The following is a 19,016-nucleotide window of genomic DNA, read 5'->3' as shown; positions in this document are numbered from 1 at the left end:
TCTTCTTCTTCTTCTTCTTCTTCTTCTTCTTCTTCTTCTTCTTCTTCTTCTTCTTCTTCTTCTTCTTCTTCTTCTTCTTCTTCTTCTTCTTCTTCTTTTCCTATGGGTTGGATGGGGAATAGGTTTCGAGAGGTGGCGGACATATTGGTAAATAATGTAGAAGGGATAGACTACGCCGCATTAGCTGGAGTGGAGAATCATCTGTCGTGCTATGTGTCGGTGTAACTTTCGGTGAATGCAAGGAATTTGAAAAGGTTTACTTCTTCGTCACGGTGAAAGGAGGCGGTGCCAATTGATCTCGACACGTAAGAGGTGTCCCATCATGGAGGAGGAGAAGAAGTATATGAAATGTGTATGGAGGTCTGAGGTCTGAGTGACATTAAGAAATTGGTGAGGTAATCGTGCATGTCCGAGCTTACCCTACATGGCCTAGCGTGCATCCTGCCTGGTCATAGCTCCCTTCCGGATTGCTTCAACATCATTCGCTTTTCCCCGCAGCTTCTTCTCGTCTCGTTTCTCCTCCTCCAACCACAACTATCCACTGCTGTACACAGTAAGTCGTGCTGGGCGACTCTGAGACTCCTTCTTTCCAAGTCGCAACCTCCCAACTAGCCATTTTTTATTCTGCACCGTCGTTACATATGTTCCGATAGACCTCCGCCCGTGCTTAATCTCTCCATGGCTCTTTGGGGCAATCCACTGGCTTTCAGGCCTCGGCCTGTCATCGTCTTCGTTACCGTTACATACATAGCTCTCTTGGCTGCATTACTCTCGGTTCACCTCACAGTTCCTCACTATCCCAAATCAACACCTTCTGGTATCGATCTCACACAAGCCTGGAGTGATCTCGAGTACATAACCCGACAGTTCCATCCGTACAATTCTCGAGCGAACGATGACGTGCGTAAGTACCTACTATCACGTGCTCGTGATATAGTAGCCTCCAAGAAGCTGGGTAAAGATCAGGTGGAAATTATCGATGACACCATATCCAACGTCACATTCGCAGAGAGGCAGACGACTGTCTACTTTGAGGGCACCAACATCATCATTGCCATCCGTGGATCTGACGATGAGGACCCGATTCCCCTTTCGCAAGACTCTCGTTCTCCAACTAATGGTGGTGTCCTTGTGAATGCTCATTATGATTCCGTTAGCACTGGCTTTGGTGCAACAGACGATGGGGTTGGTGTCGTTTCCATTCTACAACTACTTTCCTACTTCACAGAGCCTCGCAACTGGCCAAAGTCAACCATCGTCTTGCTACTCAACAACGGAGAAGAAGACTTCCTCAACGGTGCAAAGGCATTCATGCGTCATCCCATTTCTCAAGTGCCCCACACCTTTCTGAACCTTGAAGGCGCTGGTGCAGGTGGCAGAGCAACGTTGTTCCGATCCACTGACACCGAAGTGACGCGCTTTTACAAGCAGTCGAATCATCCTTTTGGGACGGTGATAAGTGGTGACGGGTTCAAGAAACGTCTCATTAGAAGTGAGACTGATTACGTTGTTTTCAACGGTGAACTAGGCCTCCGTGGTCTTGACGTGGCCTTCATGGAGCCAAGAGCTCGCTATCATACAGTGGAAGATTCGACGAAGGAGACGTCCCTAAACTCTTTATGGCACATGCTCGATGCAGCCATCTCAACAGTCTCTGGTTTAGCCTCCGATACAAGCACCGAATTCGATGGCGACAACAGGAGTCCCCAAAATGGTAAGGTAGACGCCGGCAGCGGCACCGATGCTGTTTGGTTTGATATCTTGGGGAAGGCATTCGTGATATTCCGTCTACATACTCTGTTTGCTATCAACGTCACCCTGTTGGTCGTCTCTCCACTCGTTCTAATCGGGCTTACTGTCGCATTATCGAAAAGCGATAGGAACTATCTGTTTGCCTGGAAGAAATACGTTCACTCGTCTGATGATGACGAATATGTACAACTCAACGGTTGGCGGGGATTCTTTCGGTTCCCTATTGCATTCGCTGCGGCAACGGCCGCCGATATTGGTCTGGCATTTCTTGTTGTCAGGGTGAACCCACACATCGTTTATAGCAGCCCGTTCGCCGTCTGGAGGTATGTATAGGAAGCGCCGTCATCTTACTGCCGCTTATGATTGTTAGCATGTTACTCTCAGCTTGGCTTTTCGTGCTCTGGTTCATCCTCAGAGGAGCAAGTGCCATGCGTCCTTCAGCTCTGCAGCGTATATACACCCTCATCTGGTTATTCGCCGGCAATTTCGTGCTCCTCACAGGTGCCACTATCTTCGCCAACAATTATCACATCGGCGGTGGCTATTTCATAACTTTCTACTTTGCCTCCGTCTTCTTCGCGTTGGTCATGTCTTACATCGAACTGCTCTTCTTGCCTACCAAGTCGGCTTATGCTGCCAATAATGACAACAACAATGGGTCCAGGAGAGGCTCTGAAGCTCCCAGCCGGCCTTTGACCGGATCAACCAATAACACCCGAACTGAGGAACGTCCAGTGGTAGACGATGATGCCACTGAGACCACCTCATTACTTCGTGGTGACCGAAGAAGCTTTCGACGATATGGAAGCAGGCGGCAGTCTGTTAGCGACGGGACCGAGCAAGAAGAACAACCACAGTCCTTCGACAAAGGCGATGTTTTCCCCGGCGAGCAAGAGTGGAGTGGGAAACTTCCAAGCTCTTTATGGATCATCCAACTAATCCTGCTCATTCCTTTCAACGTCATCCTAGTAGGGCAAGTGGCATTGTTATTAACTTCAGCGCTATACCAGACGCCGGCCGATGGCAGCTCCTCGCTTTTCATCTATATTGGGTTTGCAATACTCTCCGTGCTGCTTCTCACTCCTGTTGGGCCCTTTATCCATCGCTTTACCTATCATATCCCGTTGTTCCTCTTTTTGGTCTGCGCGGGTACGGTAATTTACAATCTAGTCGCTTTTCCGTTCTCCCGAGAACATCGCCTAAAGGTCTACTTCCTCCAAGAGGTGGATCTTGATGCCGGCACAGATCAAGTTTCTCTTACCGGGCTAGATGACTACGTGCGAGGTATCATCAAGGGAATACCCAGTGCGCAAGGCAAGCATCTTGATTGCACGACGCCCCACATTGCGACGCGAAAAGAGTTGACCAAATGCGCATGGGAGGGGCTGCCAGCACAGGTCGTACCCAAGGCCGCCGCACCCTATGGCAATCATAGTTACCTCGACACCTGGCTCGACTACTCCATCAACACGACGAAAGGGGCCAATAACGCTACGATTCGCGTCGTTGGCAAGAACACGCGCGCATGTCGCATTCTTTTTGACTCGCCCATCCTGGAATTGGCAATTGATGGGGGTGTTTCAGACCCTCGCTTTAATGCAACTGGCCCCAACGGCACGCGCGAGGTGCGCCTCTGGCACCGTGAGTGGTCTCAGCCCTGGGACGTTAGCGTGACATGGGACCGTAGCCGAAATTCCACGCTTTCTGGAAGCATCGTCTGCCTCTGGTCTGATGCAAACACAGACGCCATCCCCGCTTTCGATGAGATACGCCACTATCTCCCTGTATGGGCGATCGCGACGAAAGTCAGCGATGGCCTGGTAGAAGGATCCAAACGTTTCAAAATATAGGCTCTCGTCCTGCTCGCCCACGACCCTGGGTCAATGCTGCTTCTCCTTTTCTTTGCTGCGATTTCTGTGCTTCTGCATTTAAGCCTGGCGTTCCTAGTCATTAATCCTCGACATTGTCATTAATGAAATTCAATGCGCGCTCCTCGCCTTCCCGACCATCACCTCTCTATGTCCTCTCCTGCATCTAACATTTCGCCTGCATTTCTTCTCTTCTAGTTTGAACGCCTTCACAATTGTCTTGATTTATGCGATGTACACATTTCTAGCTTATCACTATTAGTAAAATATACGTAAGGCATCGCTTCCAGTTAAATTTAATGTTGGTCTTCATATTGATGAATCCACTGATTACAGATCACGATAGACTCGGCACTTTCTCTAAAAGCTTGCGTCTCGTACTGTCGAGATCATCCGTCATACTGCCTCGATTGACTGCGCAATGTCCGGAGTGACTGCTGCTATGCAAGAATATGCGCAGAACCACCCAATTTCCACAGCCTTTGGTCTACTCGTCGCTATTCCCGGAACATTTGTTCTGATCAAGGGTAATGTCGCCACGTACGTCTTCCAGAGCAGCTGTTTGCATTCTGCGTTTTCAACAGTCTCAGAAATGGCATACGACGAGAGTAAAGCTCCATTCTTGGATCCGGAATCACTGAGCAAACTTCAAGCGAGCCTGCCAACACAAGGGGGTCACAAACTACTCACATCGTCGACACGGCAAGCCTTTCAATGCGCTATGAGAAACCTTTACAACAAATTAACAATTACTGGAGGTTGTTTCAGTCGAGACTTTTTGGACATAATCGAGCTTTTTCAGCAATACTCTGCAAATCACCCTACAATATCTCGAACAACCGCCATTGCCGTCATCTCGTCTCTACCAGGCGCATTCATCTTATACACGGAAAAGCGACCCCGTCTATGGCTGAGACACTACCAGGTGTTATTAACCAATGCCTTGCGCGTTGGCGCGTGTGTCACCATCTCGCAACAGAGCACTTGTGTCCATGACATACTTCTGGCTGCTTTCATCATGATTTCGTTCGAAGTATGCCGGTGGATATCCTCTGAAAATAGAGCCCGGAGCACTGTACGCTTGGCATCCGAAACGCCACTTCGTTCGTCGCATGTTGTTGCGGCAGATTCGGCACGTGCCACGAGCTTGTTTGATGAGAGTCATGGACGAGGTAGGACGCCAAAACCACAGCTGGACGTTTCCGAAAGTATGGAGGAGCAGGGCGATGAGATTCGGCGCCTGCAAAGGACATTAGCAGAGGTCAAGACGGCGGTAAATACCAAAGATCTGGAGTTGAAGGCGGCACAAGCAGATCTTCACACCACCCAAGAGACTTTGGGCGACACATCTACTGAATGCGCAAATCTTCGGGATGAATTGAAGACTATGAAACAAAGCGTGGGTCGCGACCATCAAGCTATCATTTACCGCAAAGACATTGAGCTGTTTGCGCTACGCAAGGCCAACGAGCAAAAGGAAAGATACATCCAAGAAATAGACGCCAAGTCAGAGACCACCATTCGCCAACACAAGGCCAACATGGAATTGAAAGAGACTCAGATTAGGAGCCTCAAGAAAAGAGTTGAGAGTCTGCAGAGAAACGGGAGTCGGTCTGCAGAGGAAGAGTGGGATGAACACATCGATAGTGAACACCAATCAGCAGTGCAGGTGAAGATCCTGCGTGTGAAAGGAAGACATTCACAAGAAGAGGAACGCACGAGTGACGAGAAGGATCGTGAAATTTCTCGGCTGACTGAGGCTCTAGAGGTCTTCAAGGACAGCTCGGAGACATTGGCGCGCGCGCAATCCGAATTACGCCGGGCCTGGAGTTCAAACCATGATTTACAAAAGGCCTTAAATAAGGAGCGAAGCCTCCACGCTCAAACAAGAGAGCAGTTAGAAGAGGCTGCGGTACGACTGGAAGAAGAGGGGTCTAAGACCAGTCAGAAGGTAAGCCCGATGCGCTTACCGACAATTGAGGAATCAGACAAGCAAGAGCTAGAGGCAATGTTCAATACTGCGCAGCAAGACAACCTTCGGCTTTACAGTGAACATGAAGCACTGGATAAACGATTAAGGGAGGCCAATGCCCGCCTGTTTGCAAATGAACAGGAAATGAAAACACTTCGCGAACTTGTCCAATTCGAGAAGTCTATTAATGAAGATATGGAGAACGCAAGACCAAGTCTAGTGCATCGTGTTCATTTCCAGCGCTTGGAAGGACAGTTGCAGGAATGCCGTACTGCACTGGCACAGAAGGATGAGGAAATCTCGCACCTCAGAGCAAGTTTCAAAACCAAGGAAAAAGAGATGCAGGTGTTCAAATGCGACAAAGAAGCTGCGGATAGCGATCAGAGGGGACTTCAAACCAAGGTGGAGCAATTGCAAAAGTATGTGACGGAACTCGAAACTACCAAAGAGCAACTCATGCTCGACCACGAACGCCTCGCTCACCATCGAGCCCGCCAACGGATTTCTTCTGGCGATTACACTTCCGCGCGCTCGAGCGGCGCAACTCTTATCACAGAACCGATCTTGACACCACCATCTGCAAGCTCTGATGTTCCACTTCCTACTCGCCCGATGGCAACAATTCCGTCAGATTCGAGCATTCAAATGACACCGGAGCGAATGCGCAGAGCTCCGTCGCCTTCACCTCTCCGTATCGATACAAGCATCGCGAACATTGCGAGCCCACCTCGCTCAAACATGATATCCACCGATATTCCTCCACCCGAGCTTCGCAGTGCTCATACCCGACGGAAGAGTCTGACACTCAAGGGCTTGATGCGGAAAATGGCCCGCAGGGATACCGATGCCACCGTGACACCGCACACAGGCAAAGACCAAGAAGACATAAAGGATAAGGAGAAAGTCGACACACCGCATCAACGGCCCAAGACCGCGCTCGTGCCAAAAGACAAGAACGCCTCCCTGCGCCCGCAGACCGCGACCGCGCACACCGAGCCGTCCAAAAACGACAGTGCAGCGCCTTCCATTGAGCCATCCACCAAACAACGCCTTATCCGTCCCAAGACTGCAAACGCAGCGCCTGATCCTACGACAGTCGACAAAGAAAATGCAAACACAACAACCAGCGCCACCCCAGCCCGATACTACACCGACAAACTCCCAGAGCCCAACACGAGACCCAAGACTGCCGTGTCTACGAAAGACAAAATCACCTCCGCCGTTCCCGCACGGCCGAAAAGCAGAGGCTGGAGCATGAGTTGGAAGAAGGACAGCGACGGCACAAGCGCAAGCGCGATCGGGACGGGGAGTGTTTCGTGAGTTTGATCCCTCCCCAGCACAATGAGGAATCTCTGCATTTACATTCGAGACTGTTAGCTAACTTTTACATTCACAAAGAAGAAAATTGGTCCGCAGGTCGCTCGCATAACGGCATCGCCAGTTGAAGTAATACAGTCTTGGGCGGATAACTTCTTGTATATGTCATTGTTTTCTTCTCTTCCCGTTCGATACTCGCCGCACGGTACTGCATGCATGTTTTTAATGCCCTTTCTTTTAGACATGACCTTCGATGATACTCACTCACGGCATTCGCGCGATAGATCGGTTCAGCATTTTGAAACGTATTCAATATAGACTAATGTTCACATACACAACACTTATACACTTGTCTCCGTAATATTCGTCTGCTCCGCACCCTCTCCTCCCCCTTCCAACCTCTTAGAGGTGGAAACTCCTAATGGAGGCCGCGTCAGACCCGCCTCTCACGCAGCACAGCACCCCTTCCCAGTGCAGGCCGACCCGTCTTTGCAGCAGATCTCATTCAAGCCGCAGTTATTGACGTCAGCGCAGGCGGCGCGGCAGGCTGCCTGTGCGGTGCCGCCCGGGAACGCGTCACAGTTCTCCGTGCAGGCGGACTTGCCTGCGCAGTCGCATTCGCGGCGGACGAGTGTGTTTGCTTTTGCTGAAATCAGCTCATGTTGTCACTGGGGAGAAAGAAATGGAGGGAGAGGGGAAAGGGAACGGGACGTACTTCCGGGAGCGGCGAAGGCGGTGTTCGCGGCGAAGGCGATGGCGAGGGTTGCGAGGACGGAGAAGCGCATGATGGAGATTTGTATTGGGTTTCTTAAGGTTTTGGTAGAATGGAAATGTGATACTGAGTGAACAGTTGATAGAATGCTGGGTATTGGAGTTTGGTAGTTGGATGATGATTGTTTGAGTGGTTGATGGTAGACTGAATGGCATCGCGACGTCTTCTTATATACCTCCAGCCATCACTGTCAACTGAGACTCTTCGTCATATCTAACTTCGCTCATCGACATCTTCCTCAGAGCCTCTCCACAAGTGAAGAATTAGCCCACAAGATGGCATCGATCTACAGCAGTTGACGTAGGTTAAGGTGCCTTGAAACAAATATCTCAAGACGAAAGCAGCAACTTTCGAGATCCTTCGAAGCCTATCCTCCTATTATAGCATATATCCATCTTCAATTAAGTAAACACCAACAGACGCCAATGCGCTATTTCCTAAAAGGGATGTAAATGCTCAAGACGTAAGGCCCGCAACCGTCATATCTCGCATCCCAGGTGGTGGATAAGATCAATGATGTCATCGCATCGTGCTTGCTACGCCGTAATTATGACAAGATATCCATAAGATTGCATATAAGTGGCGATGCATTGGCTGATGGAGATGTCGCCAATGGATTGTGGTTTGTTGAGCGGCTTGGAATCGGTCAAATGGTAGAGACTTGCGAGGATGGGATAGTTTGGATGCTTGATCCACGATCTGGCACATGTTGATAGCAGAAAAATTTCATTTTGAGTTGGCGTCTTCGTTATAACTCATTTCGGGCGGGTAGAGCGGGCGATGTATTGTATCTCGGGATGGCAACCCAGTTTCGAAGCCATCTGTTTAAGCCGGGCATTGCATCTCTTTCGGTGATTATGGGTAGGAGAATGACGATCGCGAGAAACCATAAAGTAAATAAAAAGAACGATAAAGCAAGTTTCTTATAGCTGGGCGCAGTATAAGTGTTCTCTTCAGCTATCCGGGGGAGGGGCTTATCAGGTAGAGGTTTGTCTTGAGCGAATGCAGCTTGATGATGGGCCACTGGGGGAGTGGGTAGCGGCTTCTGGGCGACTGAAGATGGCGATACACCCTTTTTGGAGGACATTATTCTTCTAGAATAAATATATCCTTGGTCTCGTGTTGTAGTTTGGTAGATGTCAGATCCATGATACCCAGAGACAGAGTCTGGGGAAAGGCTTAACTGGTTACGGTTAGACGTATATCTGGCCTGGGACCACATCAGTTGACAATGCTCAACGAGGAACCTCGAGCTCAACAGGCCTGGTAACCCATCATTTTGAGATGTCATTGAAAAAGATTTGCCGAAGTAAAAGGCCAGCTACCGCACAAAAAAGCATTTCCTTATAGCATGTCTATTATACTGGCAGCGGAAGAATTTCCGCTAATAGTCCGCAGAATCATTACTCATAATATGGATCTTTCATGACAGTACTTTAGGATCATGTTTACTCTCCAAGTCTTTACTTGTTTACTGTAAAATTTGTATTGCAATTTCATTAATTCCTGTGCTTATTATAAAACATGGAAGTATATGCCTTGGCAAAGCTCCACGTCCGGCAATTGTTGATCGACGGCTGAATCGACGAACCAGTGCTTACTGGCAAGGATAAGTCACTCACTGGACCGTCGGATTCGGTACGTAGGATTTTAGTTGATTTCAGCCGTGAAGGAGTTTACATACTCTACGGGTATGACCTATTTGGCTTACTGCGTCTGGCACATCTGTCATGCTAATTTGTCGATTGAATTCATCACCAGGTCGTGAAGCTGCTGTAAAGAACGGCACCAATTTCTTTTCCATTTATGGCTTACGAGGCTTCCGTTTAGATTCGCGGTTTTTCAGCCCTACGAGGAAGAACGTAACATGATGAGCCGGCAGTTGTTGATTTTGGGTGGTCCCACATTGAGGAGACGACATTCTACGGGTAAATATGATGATAGAAATACTTATATACCGTCATCATTCATTTTCAAGTGCGGAATTGGTTGTCCGCCAATTCTTTTGAAGGAAGCTTGGAGCGTGTCATTGTTTATGCTGGATCGCAATTGATTTAGACACAACTCTGGACAAGTCATGTTGGACTTACTCTCATCAGCTACGTTCCTACTCTTAGCAGGTACCGTCACCTGCGACAAGTTTGAGCGACCTCGCAAGCCCATATATCTCGAAAAGTCCGGAGGATTCCAGATCGGCGGAAAGATCATCAACAGTCCCTCCCGGCCCAACGAGACGCTCTCCTGCGACCATGGCTACATGGAATACTTCATCCCCTGGCGACCGCGCCGAACCAGCCTCGTAATGTGGCACAGCTCGAGCACGCAAGTCTGGCAAAACCGCTGGGACGGCGGCGAAGGCTACAAAGACATGTTCCTCCGCCGAAACTATCCCGTCTACCTGTGGGACGGGCCGCGAGTGGGACGCGCGAACTGGGCCTGCGAACCCACGACGTATTTCCCGTCGTACCAGGACCATGCGAACTTCGGGGCGTGGAACTTCGGGCCCAGTTATAAGAATTGGTGGCCAGATGTGCAGTTTCCAACGAGAGATGAGGCGGCGTGGCAGCAGGCGACGAGCGCGAGATATGTGGAGTATGACACGAAGGCGAATGTCGAGTTGCAGTCTGATGCGGCGGCGATTGCGGCCGACTCTGGTCGCATTGGAGAGGATATTGTGTATTTGACGAATTCGGCGGGAGGGCTACGCGCAATGATGACGACGACCAAGGCGAATGGGACGAATATCAAGGGAATCGTTACGTACGAATCAATTGGTTACGTCTTTCCGGATAATATCAACATCACGGCTGGGACTGGAGGGTTTGGTCCTTTCGTTGTGCCGCTCGAGAGATTCAAGAAGCTGGCGAAGGTCAAAAGCATACAGTTTGTTTGGGGTGACCATCGTCCGGAGAACCATACGAGCGTCATGGAGAGTAGGTTGGTCGCAAAGCTGATCAATCAGTATGGCGGAAATGCGAAGGTTATGAAGTTGGGCGAGGATGCCGGACTCAAGGGCAGCACGCACATCCCATTTGCGGATTTGGACAACAGAAAGGTGGCAGGGTTACTCGATGATTTCCTAGAAGAGGCAGAATTAGATGAGTATGCAGATGGTGACGATTGGAATTAGGAGCGGCCAGCATGCGAAGCTGCTGCCAGTTGTTGACTGGAAAAAGTCAAGGTATGGAACACAGATCAGATCATCATTTTCTTTGTGATATCGTCAAATACAAAAGTCTCATCATTGATGTCCTTGTCTCTTTGCGAGTTCACAAGTAATCAGTGATCTCCAATAGTGGTACTTTCTCATGTGTTCCACTGTGTGGATTCATTAACGTTCAAACAAGCGGGTAAGCTACCCCGCGTCCTCCCGCCGCATACCCGCAGGCCTAAACTCAAACGTCCCAGCCCTATCGGATGCTCTATGCCACTTCCCCATCTTCCCTGATCAGGCGTGCGTATCTAGATATTGGCAGGGTATTCCTGCCCTTCATTGGGTACATTGTTAGCCTTCATCAATGTTGCGCAGCTCCCATCTCCACTCAAGACAAAATACTACGCGCATATGCGAAGGTGTATGTAACAGCGATGATGGTCTCCAGATAATCACACGTGGAATTTACCGCTTCGACTGAGCAACAACTGGCTGGAAAGGCGCTCCGTTATCATAACACTCGCTCTTCGATCGACAGATTACGCCCGGTGCCTAGACAGGGGTTATTCTCGTCTTTTATTGGTGACGAGACTTCAGGTCGACCACGATTAACGGCACTTATTCCAAATGCGTGAGCGTCTGCTGTTGAACGTGCAGATTGTGACGGACGATGCGTATGTGACGCCACCGAACATCTCTCTCTTATCAAGACTCAATATGTTCCACGTCCACAATTTCTCATCTCGATAGCTAGTTCGAACAATGTCTGCAACAATCACAACCACAACAGAACCAGAACAGTACGTTCACTACCATGATGGAGGTGTTCCTGGTAAACGAAGGATCCTTACCGGGAAGGCTGCGAAGGACACTTTCAATGAGCTGCCGAAGATAGACTTCAGGCGCATCTACTCGCACGATATCAATGATCGGAAAGAGTTAGCGAGAGAAGTAGGGGCAGCGTGTCGAGACATAGGCTTCTTCTACGCCGTCAACCATGGAGTCGACGAGGACCTACTAAACGATACTTTCGAGGCAGTCAGGAAGTACTTTGATCTACCTACCGACATCAAGATGGAATGCCACAACCAAAAGACGGAGAAGTTCCGTGGCTACGAAGCCTTCCTCGAAGGCAAACTGGATCCAAACACCAGAGGCGACCTCAAAGAAGGCTTTCTGATGGGTGAAGACGCGACCGATCCTGAGCAAAACCGACCCATAACCCCGGCGACCGCAGAACCTCGAAACCAATGGCCATCTCACCCCTCGGCAGCCTTCTTCCGCCCAGCCATATACCGCTACTACAACGCAATGTACGACTTCTCGAAACGAATGCTCCACATCTTCGCGCTAGCTCTCGATCTACCAGAAGACTATTTCGACGTAATTACGACGCATCCCATGACGAATATCCGCGCCGTCCACTACCCGCCTCAAGAGATCGAATCCGACGTCGGTATCGGTGCGCATACAGACTTCTGCTGGTTCACGCTGGTCTGTCAATCACAGACGAAGCTCCCTGCTCTAGAGGTCCTGAACGGCAATGGTATATGGGTTCCCGTGGAGCCTGCGCGAAACACATTCGTAGTCAACGTCGCGGATTTCTTGAAGATGGTCACGGGAGGGACGTGGCAGAGCACGGTGCACAGAGTGAGGAATATGGGCGGCGAGGAGAGGTATTCGATGCCGTTCTTCTTTAGTCCGAATGAGGATGGGAAGGTGGGTGTTTTGGAGCAGTTTAGAGAGCCTGGGAAGACGTATGAAGAGGTTGTGGTGGGGGAGTATTTTCAGAGGAGGTTGGATGTTGATCGGACTACGCATCTTGAGGAGGGTGAAGGGAGAAGGCCGTATATTTGAGAAGGCTAACAGACGCTTGGGACTTCTATCATTGAAATAGGTGGTTGGTAGCGCAATTGCTTCTGAAAGACACTTTGAATCATCCTGAAAGAATTTGATGAGGTGATTCCTCAAGCTCATGAAGTAGATTGGTAGCAAGGCGGCTTGAAGTTACACAAGGTAGAGCCCATACACTAGTACCCGCCTAGCTCTTATTGGAGAACGAAATTGTTTGCACATGTTTGCTTGATATCTTGGGAGGGGTTTTGACTTTCTTCTTCTTTCTTCTTTCTTTCTCCTTCACCTATTGCTTGCGCATTCAATCAATGCCGCTCATCGGATCTGTTCGTGACTCCGACACTCACTCCTTACTAATCCAAGTAAGTAGTGAGATTCTCCTCGTGCGGCTGGCGGCGCCAATGAGATAGACTAGGGTTGATAACTAATCTCTCTCTCGCTTCCCAGATCCAGGCCTCCCACAATTACCCCGCCCCCACTTTTCCAAAGAAAAACATCCACGAAAGCTGCGAAAGCCATCAGACAACACCAGGACGTCGGAATGTACTGGCAATATAGTATTTGCAAATGCAAAATTATCATATGAAAACAAACTGCCTCTTTGGCTTAGTGGTACAGCGTCTCACTCGTATACAATATCCGACATGAGAAGATCCTCGGTTCGATTCCGAGAAGAGGCACATTTCTTTTTGCCATTTTTTGGTCTTTCGGTTGGGGATGATGGATTTGTCATCGGAGAAGGTTTGTTGCAGATGATTGATTACTCTCTTCTTTTTTTTTGTCAAGTAAAACGCCTCATATCAATTAATTGAGATTGTCCGGAAGTTCTTGTAGTTCAGATAGATATCAGTCAATGCTATGATCACACTCGTAGAACTACCATCTTGTTTTCGTTTTTTGTGCTGCTCAAAGGTAAACATCCTGGATGAGCATCGATCCACTCCAAGATGGTCTTCATCTACCAACTGACACGCCAGATTCACCCTTCATACGCTCAGATTTGTGATGTCCGGTGGAACCGGTAATTTTGTGCATCGATTCTGATAGGCCGACGAGTCGTCCGGCGCTACTCGGATCGACCCCATCTTCGTTCGCGTTCCACGCGTACGAGAAACCTCGGCGATGTACGACGCATCATGCATATCAAGGTAAAATGCGGGGCGACAGTCCACAATTGTATCGTTGAATCGCGGGGTATGGCGTCGATAGCTTGCGGACTTTGCGTCAGAGCTAATTCTTGCTCATTAATCAAAAGCTGAGGAGTTGTTCATGTTCCTTAATCCCTCTTTGTGACCCTTTACAGTTTCCTTTGTGTACATGGTGCAACGGATTTGAATTGAACGTGATACTGATCAATTATTTCACAATGTCTGATACAAATGGCTCTGCAGGACAGCGATTGACGCAAATCAAGGACTTCCTGACAATGAACAAGACTGCAACGACCATTCCATGGGATCCTGATTGTACAAAGTTTCCCACCCGAAAGGAGCTCCCTCAGGTTCCTGGCAACCCTCCTGAATCCGCCTGGGTCTGGGGCGACAATGACTATGTTGGTACATGCCTGCACATTGAACAAGGATGAAATCATTGACAAGATAGATTGGCCGATTGAACTTACTGACGCCGACTCGAATTGCAGCAGCATCCAAGGAAATCAAAACCGGCGAGATGATTCCCGTCAACCTCCCGCTCAATGTCCCCAACCAGCCAGCCTTCGGCCGGGAAGTGTTCAAACACGAAATCAAGACTCTCGCCGAGAACTACGCCTACGACGATCTCTACGAGATGAACACGCAAAGCGGCACGCAATGGGACGGCTTCCGACACTTCGCCCACTTCCCTTCCGGATCCTTCTACAATGGCACCACTGGCGCCGACATTGTCGGTCCTGCTGCTAACCACAAGTGCTCCATCCACCACTGGGCCGAGCACGGCATCGCCGGCCGTGGCGTCCTGCTCGACTACCGCGGCTGGGCCCACAAGAAAGGCATCAACTACGACCCCTACGACTACTATCCCATCTCCTGGGAGGAGCTCTACCAGTGCGGTAAAGACCAAGGTATCGACATCCGACCCGCGGCTCAGGGCGGCGACATCAAGATCGGCGACATGCTGTTCGTCCGCAGTGGGTGGAAGGAGGCGTACGACTCCAAGTCGCCCGAGGACAGGACGAAAGCCGCGCTTCGCCACGGGAGCGGAAAGGACGGCGAGGATGGGCAGCGGTACGCGGGACTGAGCCAGGAGCAGAAGATTCTGGACTGGTTGCACGATTGCTACTTTGCCAGCGTTGCGGGCGACGCGCCGGCTTTTGAGGCCTGGCCGACTCATGAAGGTTAGTTGGGTTCTTTGCAGAGAGTGAAGGTTGGCAGAGGGAAGCTTACGTGAATGCAGATTATCATCTCCATGAGTACATTTTGGCGCTCTGGGGAATGCCGTTGGGTGAGATGTTGGATCTTGAGGGTCTGGCGAAGAAGTGCAGAGAGAGGAATCGGTGGTTTTTCTTCTTCACTTCTGCGCCTGCAAACTGTCCTGGTAAGTCGAGATCAAAATCTCAACGTCTGGATTTACATTGCTAATTCATTGCGCTATAGGTGGAGTTAGTTCTCATGTCAACGGTACAGCAATTTTGTAACGTTACTTGGAGGAGTTATCTCAAAGTGAGGTTGTGGAGCATTTAGTTGTAAGAGCGTGTAGTTGAGCATCGGTCTCATCGGCATCAAATTTCATATGGAGAAAACATGGGTGCGACGCGAAATATGTGTACGTACGGCTGTGGACATGGTGTAACAAACAGTACATGATACTTGATATTATTATTGGAGTCTCTTGTAAAATGGCTTGCACTAGACGATGGTTCATAGTACTTCCGTTGTAAAAGGCAATGCTAAGCGAACTTCAGAAGCCAGGCAGACATATTCGATATAACAGTTTGTACCACTGCCAACCCAAAACCAAACCCTCAAATCTCTCTCCTTCACAATTGACTCGGAAAAAGTTTGGAATCATCATAATTACTTTCCGCTTCACTATTTGAAACGTATTCAAATTCTTCCTTCGATCCTCATGGCCGACCAACAGCAAGCTTCCTCTTCATTCAAGGTTTACGCCAGATGGCGACCTTTAACTGCGATTGAATCATCTACTGCCGGATTCGAAAGAAACACAATTGAAAGCGAGACCAATTCCTCGATATCAATTTCCTCACATGTCAACACAAACCGTACTCGCACGTGGAAGAGCGACGCCTCCTTTACCAAAGTATTTCCGGAGACAGCAGCCAACAGCGACATATTCGCAGGAGTAGTCGCACCAACGGTACCTCGAGTGATGCAAGGAGCTACTTGCAACCTGTTTGCCTACGGACATTCAGGGAGTGGGAAGACGCACACGATCATTGGGTACAACTACGACGACAGCAATCAACTTGGATTATGCTTGGGCGCGGCTCGACGCTTGTTCGAAGCTCTCGATCAAGTAAGAACGCAGCCGGTTGAAGAAACGCGTGAGAGGGAAGACTTGGGTGTCGCGGTTCGGCTCTACGAAGTTCGAGGGAAACACGCCTACGACCTATTGAACAACAACATCGAATGCTACATCCGCGAAGGACCCGACGGCCAGACACATGTTCGCGGGCAAACAGAGACTCTAGAAGATGGAAAAGTAAGGGTTCGGCCTATCGTGGCACGACCGTGCTGGTGCTACGAAGAAGTCCAGGAAGCCGTCCGTACTGGCCTGAAGGGAAGGACGACGGGGTCTTCTTCCATACACGATGAAAGCTCGAGAACCCACGCTGTCATCGAGCTCGAAGTCGTCACTAGAAGGCTGATGGACGCGCGCGAAGAAGTCACGGCACGAGAATCCGAACTCGTCCCCGTCGGTAAACGGGCGACAGATGTGTACATCGAGGAACAAAGCAAGTCAATCATCAAGACGCCCGAGGGAAAATACATACCCAACCCCGGCCACCCTGTCAACCAAGCCATCATCGACGCAGCTGAGGCCGAGAAAGCAGAATATGAGAATCGTCTCCGGATGGCGGAAGACTCTGTCAAAGCATGCTTCGACAGCCCCCAGAACGCCTGCCTGGGCGGCAAATTCATCTTCGTAGACCTCGCTGGCTCTGAGTACTTCGACGCCGCAACTTCTACATCAACCAGCCGCCCGAAGCAAACGACGCAGGAACAGCGACAGGGACGCCAGATCAACACCGATCTGTTCGCGCTGAAGGAAGTCATCCGCGCGAAGGCTTCCAAGCAGTCCCGTATACCGTTCCGTGCCTCGCCGCTGACGATGATCCTGCGAAGTCACTTCCTAGCGGAGGAAAGGGAGGGGCAGTCGGCGATGATACTCACGCTTTCGCCGGAGGAGGAGCAGTTCGTGGCGACGTTGAATACGCTGAAGTATGGGAATTTGGTTGGGGAGGCGGGGAGGAGGTAGGCGGCATGATCGCTTGAGGGAGGATTGATGGATGATGCAGGGACCTGTGAGACTTTGTTGTCTGCGTATTCGATCGGATCTTCTTCGTGGCACTGGTGAGTGCGAGGCGTGGCAACACGTTCACGACATCTAAGTGTTTCTAGCTAAGCCCGTAGCATTATCTATCATCTTCGCATTCAAGTCGAAAGGATCGATTGGATGCAACCCATGCCACTCCACACTCTCATCCGGGAGTCTTTTTGCGTGTCCCAAATGACTCAGCTTAGGGTTTCGAAGCCATCTTTCTCATATTCCTCGGCGGGATGTCACCACTACCCTCACGTCTCATCGTGCGGCGCAAGAACGGACGGCAGTGTGTAGCGACGCGGAACCTGGAAGGGCATCTTTGGTACCGAAAGAGCAGCGGATTGCGTGCCGCGTAGTGATGTTGCAACATGTGTCGCCGTGCGTCAATCTATGCGGACGATACTTTCGATGTCTTGGGGTCGGCTGGTAGCAGTCTCGAGGAGAGAGGTAGGTGTGTATTGTATACATGAGCCCGCGGGTGCAGACTTGCAACATGCGCTTGTAGAAGAGGAGGATGGGATCATATATGTAGTTGACGCGGGTAGTTGAGGGGAAGATGTCGCTGACGCCGTGGCTAGTGGAGAGCGGCGCGAGTTCTGTTGGCATCTCGCTGTAGGCGGTCATGTTCGAGAAGTCGGCGGCATCGTTGAGCAGCGTCGCGAAGAAGATGGCTAGTGAAGTATCGGTGCTGTGTTGGATGAAATTAGTAATGGAGTTGATGCAAATGAGGTGCACGATCAGGGAATATCTGCGATGACTAGCATAGAGGACACAGAGGTGTATCTCGTGTCACCAATCCCACTGCGAATGTGAAATCTGAAGCTTGAAGCAAGTTGTGAGTTGATGCCTATCGCAGACCCATGTAGGCCTCTTTTTGCCGCACTGATAGAGTGTCGGTTACTTCGGGTGCATATTTGAGAGACATATCTTTTTGGATAATAGATTTGAATGAGATTCATAAATTCAATAAGTCGTTTGGCAGAATTGTTGAGTTTGACTTATTTGCTGACTTCCATGTAGTGGGAGAAAACTTGAGGTTGAAAGTCCAACCCTTGGTCGATGTTCTACGAGCCTTGGTTCTGAGGATAGGTGCGAAGTATTTATGGATGAATCAACTTCAACTTTAAACCATACTACCACGACATCGATATTTTATTCAATCAAAGACGCTCTAAAGGGATATATTCAATCACATATTTCAATGAAAAATAATAAAACGGCATATTGCATTGTTGAAAAAGACCTGACACTGAGTATGCATGTTCGAGCGACGTCGTGGACATAGGGCTACTTGCACCAAGCATGACCCAACACCAACACGACTGTGGACTACCTATATTCTGCACCTTAAGAATGGCAAGGATCGTCAAATGGTGTCATATTATGATCTGAAAGTCTATCTGCAACATGTGTCCTCACTGTCTACCATGATCGGACTGCCCAAACTCCCTCCTTGAATTGCGATATCGGTGCCTCTTATTCGAAGCGCAAACCGTGGAGCACCCTCCGCCCTACTGCTCCCAAAGCGTCCGACCGTGAGCGATATCGAGTCGCTCCATGAAAATTCGATTACGACGGAGGATGATAACGATCAGCGTCATAGAGGCGCCTCGGTTACGAGGATGAGACTGAGGCATGAGGCACGCGAAATGCTGAAGGCGTCGACAGATCAAAGGACCCGCCTTCAGTCACCGCGCCGCGTGGTAAAGGTACTGATGCCCTGGAGTGCCTCGATATGACGAGACGTCACTGACACGCATGGCTCACTGAGCGTGGTCGCCTTCCAGTCCTCTCGCAGATTGGTGTTCCTTCAGCCGTATA

General features: G+C 49.8%; 7 protein-coding genes and 1 non-coding gene across 8 annotated transcripts; 7 read left to right on the top strand and 1 right to left on the bottom strand.

Moving 5' to 3' along the window:
• Window positions 1-519: 519 nt before the first annotated feature.
• BU24DRAFT_423120 (putative zinc metalloprotease) lies at window positions 520-3,901 on the top strand. The gene is made up of 2 exons (XM_033528157.1): window positions 520-2,075; window positions 2,123-3,901. The coding sequence occupies exons 1-2, from the start codon at window positions 679-681 to the stop codon at window positions 3,600-3,602; spliced, it is 2,877 nt and encodes a 958-aa protein (XP_033385100.1). The 5' UTR covers window positions 520-678; the 3' UTR covers window positions 3,603-3,901.
• A 440-nt stretch (window positions 3,902-4,341) lies between these two features.
• On the top strand, window positions 4,342-7,131 carry BU24DRAFT_392126 (uncharacterized protein; the record flags this gene model as incomplete). The annotated part of the gene is made up of 2 exons (XM_033525141.1): window positions 4,342-6,908; window positions 6,991-7,131. The coding sequence occupies 2 exons, from the start codon at window positions 4,342-4,344 to the stop codon at window positions 7,019-7,021; spliced, it is 2,598 nt and encodes an 865-aa protein (XP_033385099.1). The 3' UTR covers window positions 7,022-7,131.
• Window positions 7,132-7,355: 224 nt separating this feature from the next.
• On the bottom strand, window positions 7,356-7,694 carry BU24DRAFT_462878 (uncharacterized protein; the record flags this gene model as incomplete). The annotated part of the gene is made up of 2 exons (XM_033532054.1): window positions 7,356-7,549; window positions 7,625-7,694. The coding sequence occupies 2 exons, from the start codon at window positions 7,692-7,694 to the stop codon at window positions 7,356-7,358; spliced, it is 264 nt and encodes an 87-aa protein (XP_033385098.1).
• A 1,859-nt stretch (window positions 7,695-9,553) lies between these two features.
• BU24DRAFT_481355 (alpha/beta-hydrolase) lies at window positions 9,554-10,955 on the top strand. The gene has a single exon (XM_033533167.1). The coding sequence runs from the start codon at window positions 9,759-9,761 to the stop codon at window positions 10,809-10,811; it is 1,053 nt and encodes a 350-aa protein (XP_033385097.1). The 5' UTR covers window positions 9,554-9,758; the 3' UTR covers window positions 10,812-10,955.
• A 162-nt stretch (window positions 10,956-11,117) lies between these two features.
• BU24DRAFT_423117 (uncharacterized protein) lies at window positions 11,118-12,857 on the top strand. Its single transcript, XM_033528156.1, has one exon. It carries the CDS (start codon window positions 11,598-11,600, stop codon window positions 12,690-12,692), a length of 1,095 nt encoding a protein of 364 aa, XP_033385096.1. The 5' UTR covers window positions 11,118-11,597; the 3' UTR covers window positions 12,693-12,857.
• A 427-nt stretch (window positions 12,858-13,284) lies between these two features.
• BU24DRAFT_t42 lies at window positions 13,285-13,369 on the top strand. Its single transcript has one exon. It is a non-coding gene; the product is annotated as a tRNA-Thr (tRNA).
• Window positions 13,370-14,001: 632 nt separating this feature from the next.
• BU24DRAFT_392121 (uncharacterized protein) lies at window positions 14,002-15,268 on the top strand (the record flags this gene model as incomplete). Its single annotated transcript, XM_033525140.1, has 3 exons — window positions 14,002-14,241; window positions 14,292-15,024; window positions 15,084-15,268. The coding sequence occupies exons 1-3, from the start codon at window positions 14,056-14,058 to the stop codon at window positions 15,266-15,268; spliced, it is 1,104 nt and encodes a 367-aa protein (XP_033385095.1). The 5' UTR covers window positions 14,002-14,055.
• A 382-nt stretch (window positions 15,269-15,650) lies between these two features.
• BU24DRAFT_370718 (kinesin family protein) lies at window positions 15,651-17,303 on the top strand. The gene has a single exon (XM_033524442.1). It carries the CDS (start codon window positions 15,756-15,758, stop codon window positions 17,127-17,129), a length of 1,374 nt encoding a protein of 457 aa, XP_033385094.1. The 5' UTR covers window positions 15,651-15,755; the 3' UTR covers window positions 17,130-17,303.
• Window positions 17,304-19,016: the final 1,713 nt, after the last annotated feature.

Source organism: Aaosphaeria arxii, assembly GCF_010015735.1.
Source record: "Aaosphaeria arxii CBS 175.79 unplaced genomic scaffold BU24scaffold_4, whole genome shotgun sequence".
Classification (NCBI taxonomy): domain Eukaryota; kingdom Fungi; phylum Ascomycota; class Dothideomycetes; order Pleosporales; genus Aaosphaeria; species Aaosphaeria arxii.
The sequence above is the reverse complement of the archived record's forward strand: the minus strand, read 5'-3'. Positions and strand labels throughout refer to the sequence as shown.

Excerpts from the sequence above, each read along its gene's own strand:
- BU24DRAFT_423120 (XM_033528157.1), top strand. The coding sequence starts at position 679 with ATGGCTCTTTGGGGCAATCCACTGGCTTTCAGGCCTCGGCCTGTCATC. Across the intron at positions 2,076-2,122 it reads AGCCCGTTCGCCGTCTGGAG|CATGTTACTCTCAGCTTGGC; the intron begins GTATGTATAGGA and ends TATGATTGTTAG.
- BU24DRAFT_481355 (XM_033533167.1), top strand. The coding sequence starts at position 9,759 with ATGTTGGACTTACTCTCATCAGCTACGTTCCTACTCTTAGCAGGTACC.
- BU24DRAFT_423117 (XM_033528156.1), top strand. The coding sequence starts at position 11,598 with ATGTCTGCAACAATCACAACCACAACAGAACCAGAACAGTACGTTCAC.
- BU24DRAFT_370718 (XM_033524442.1), top strand. The coding sequence starts at position 15,756 with ATGGCCGACCAACAGCAAGCTTCCTCTTCATTCAAGGTTTACGCCAGA.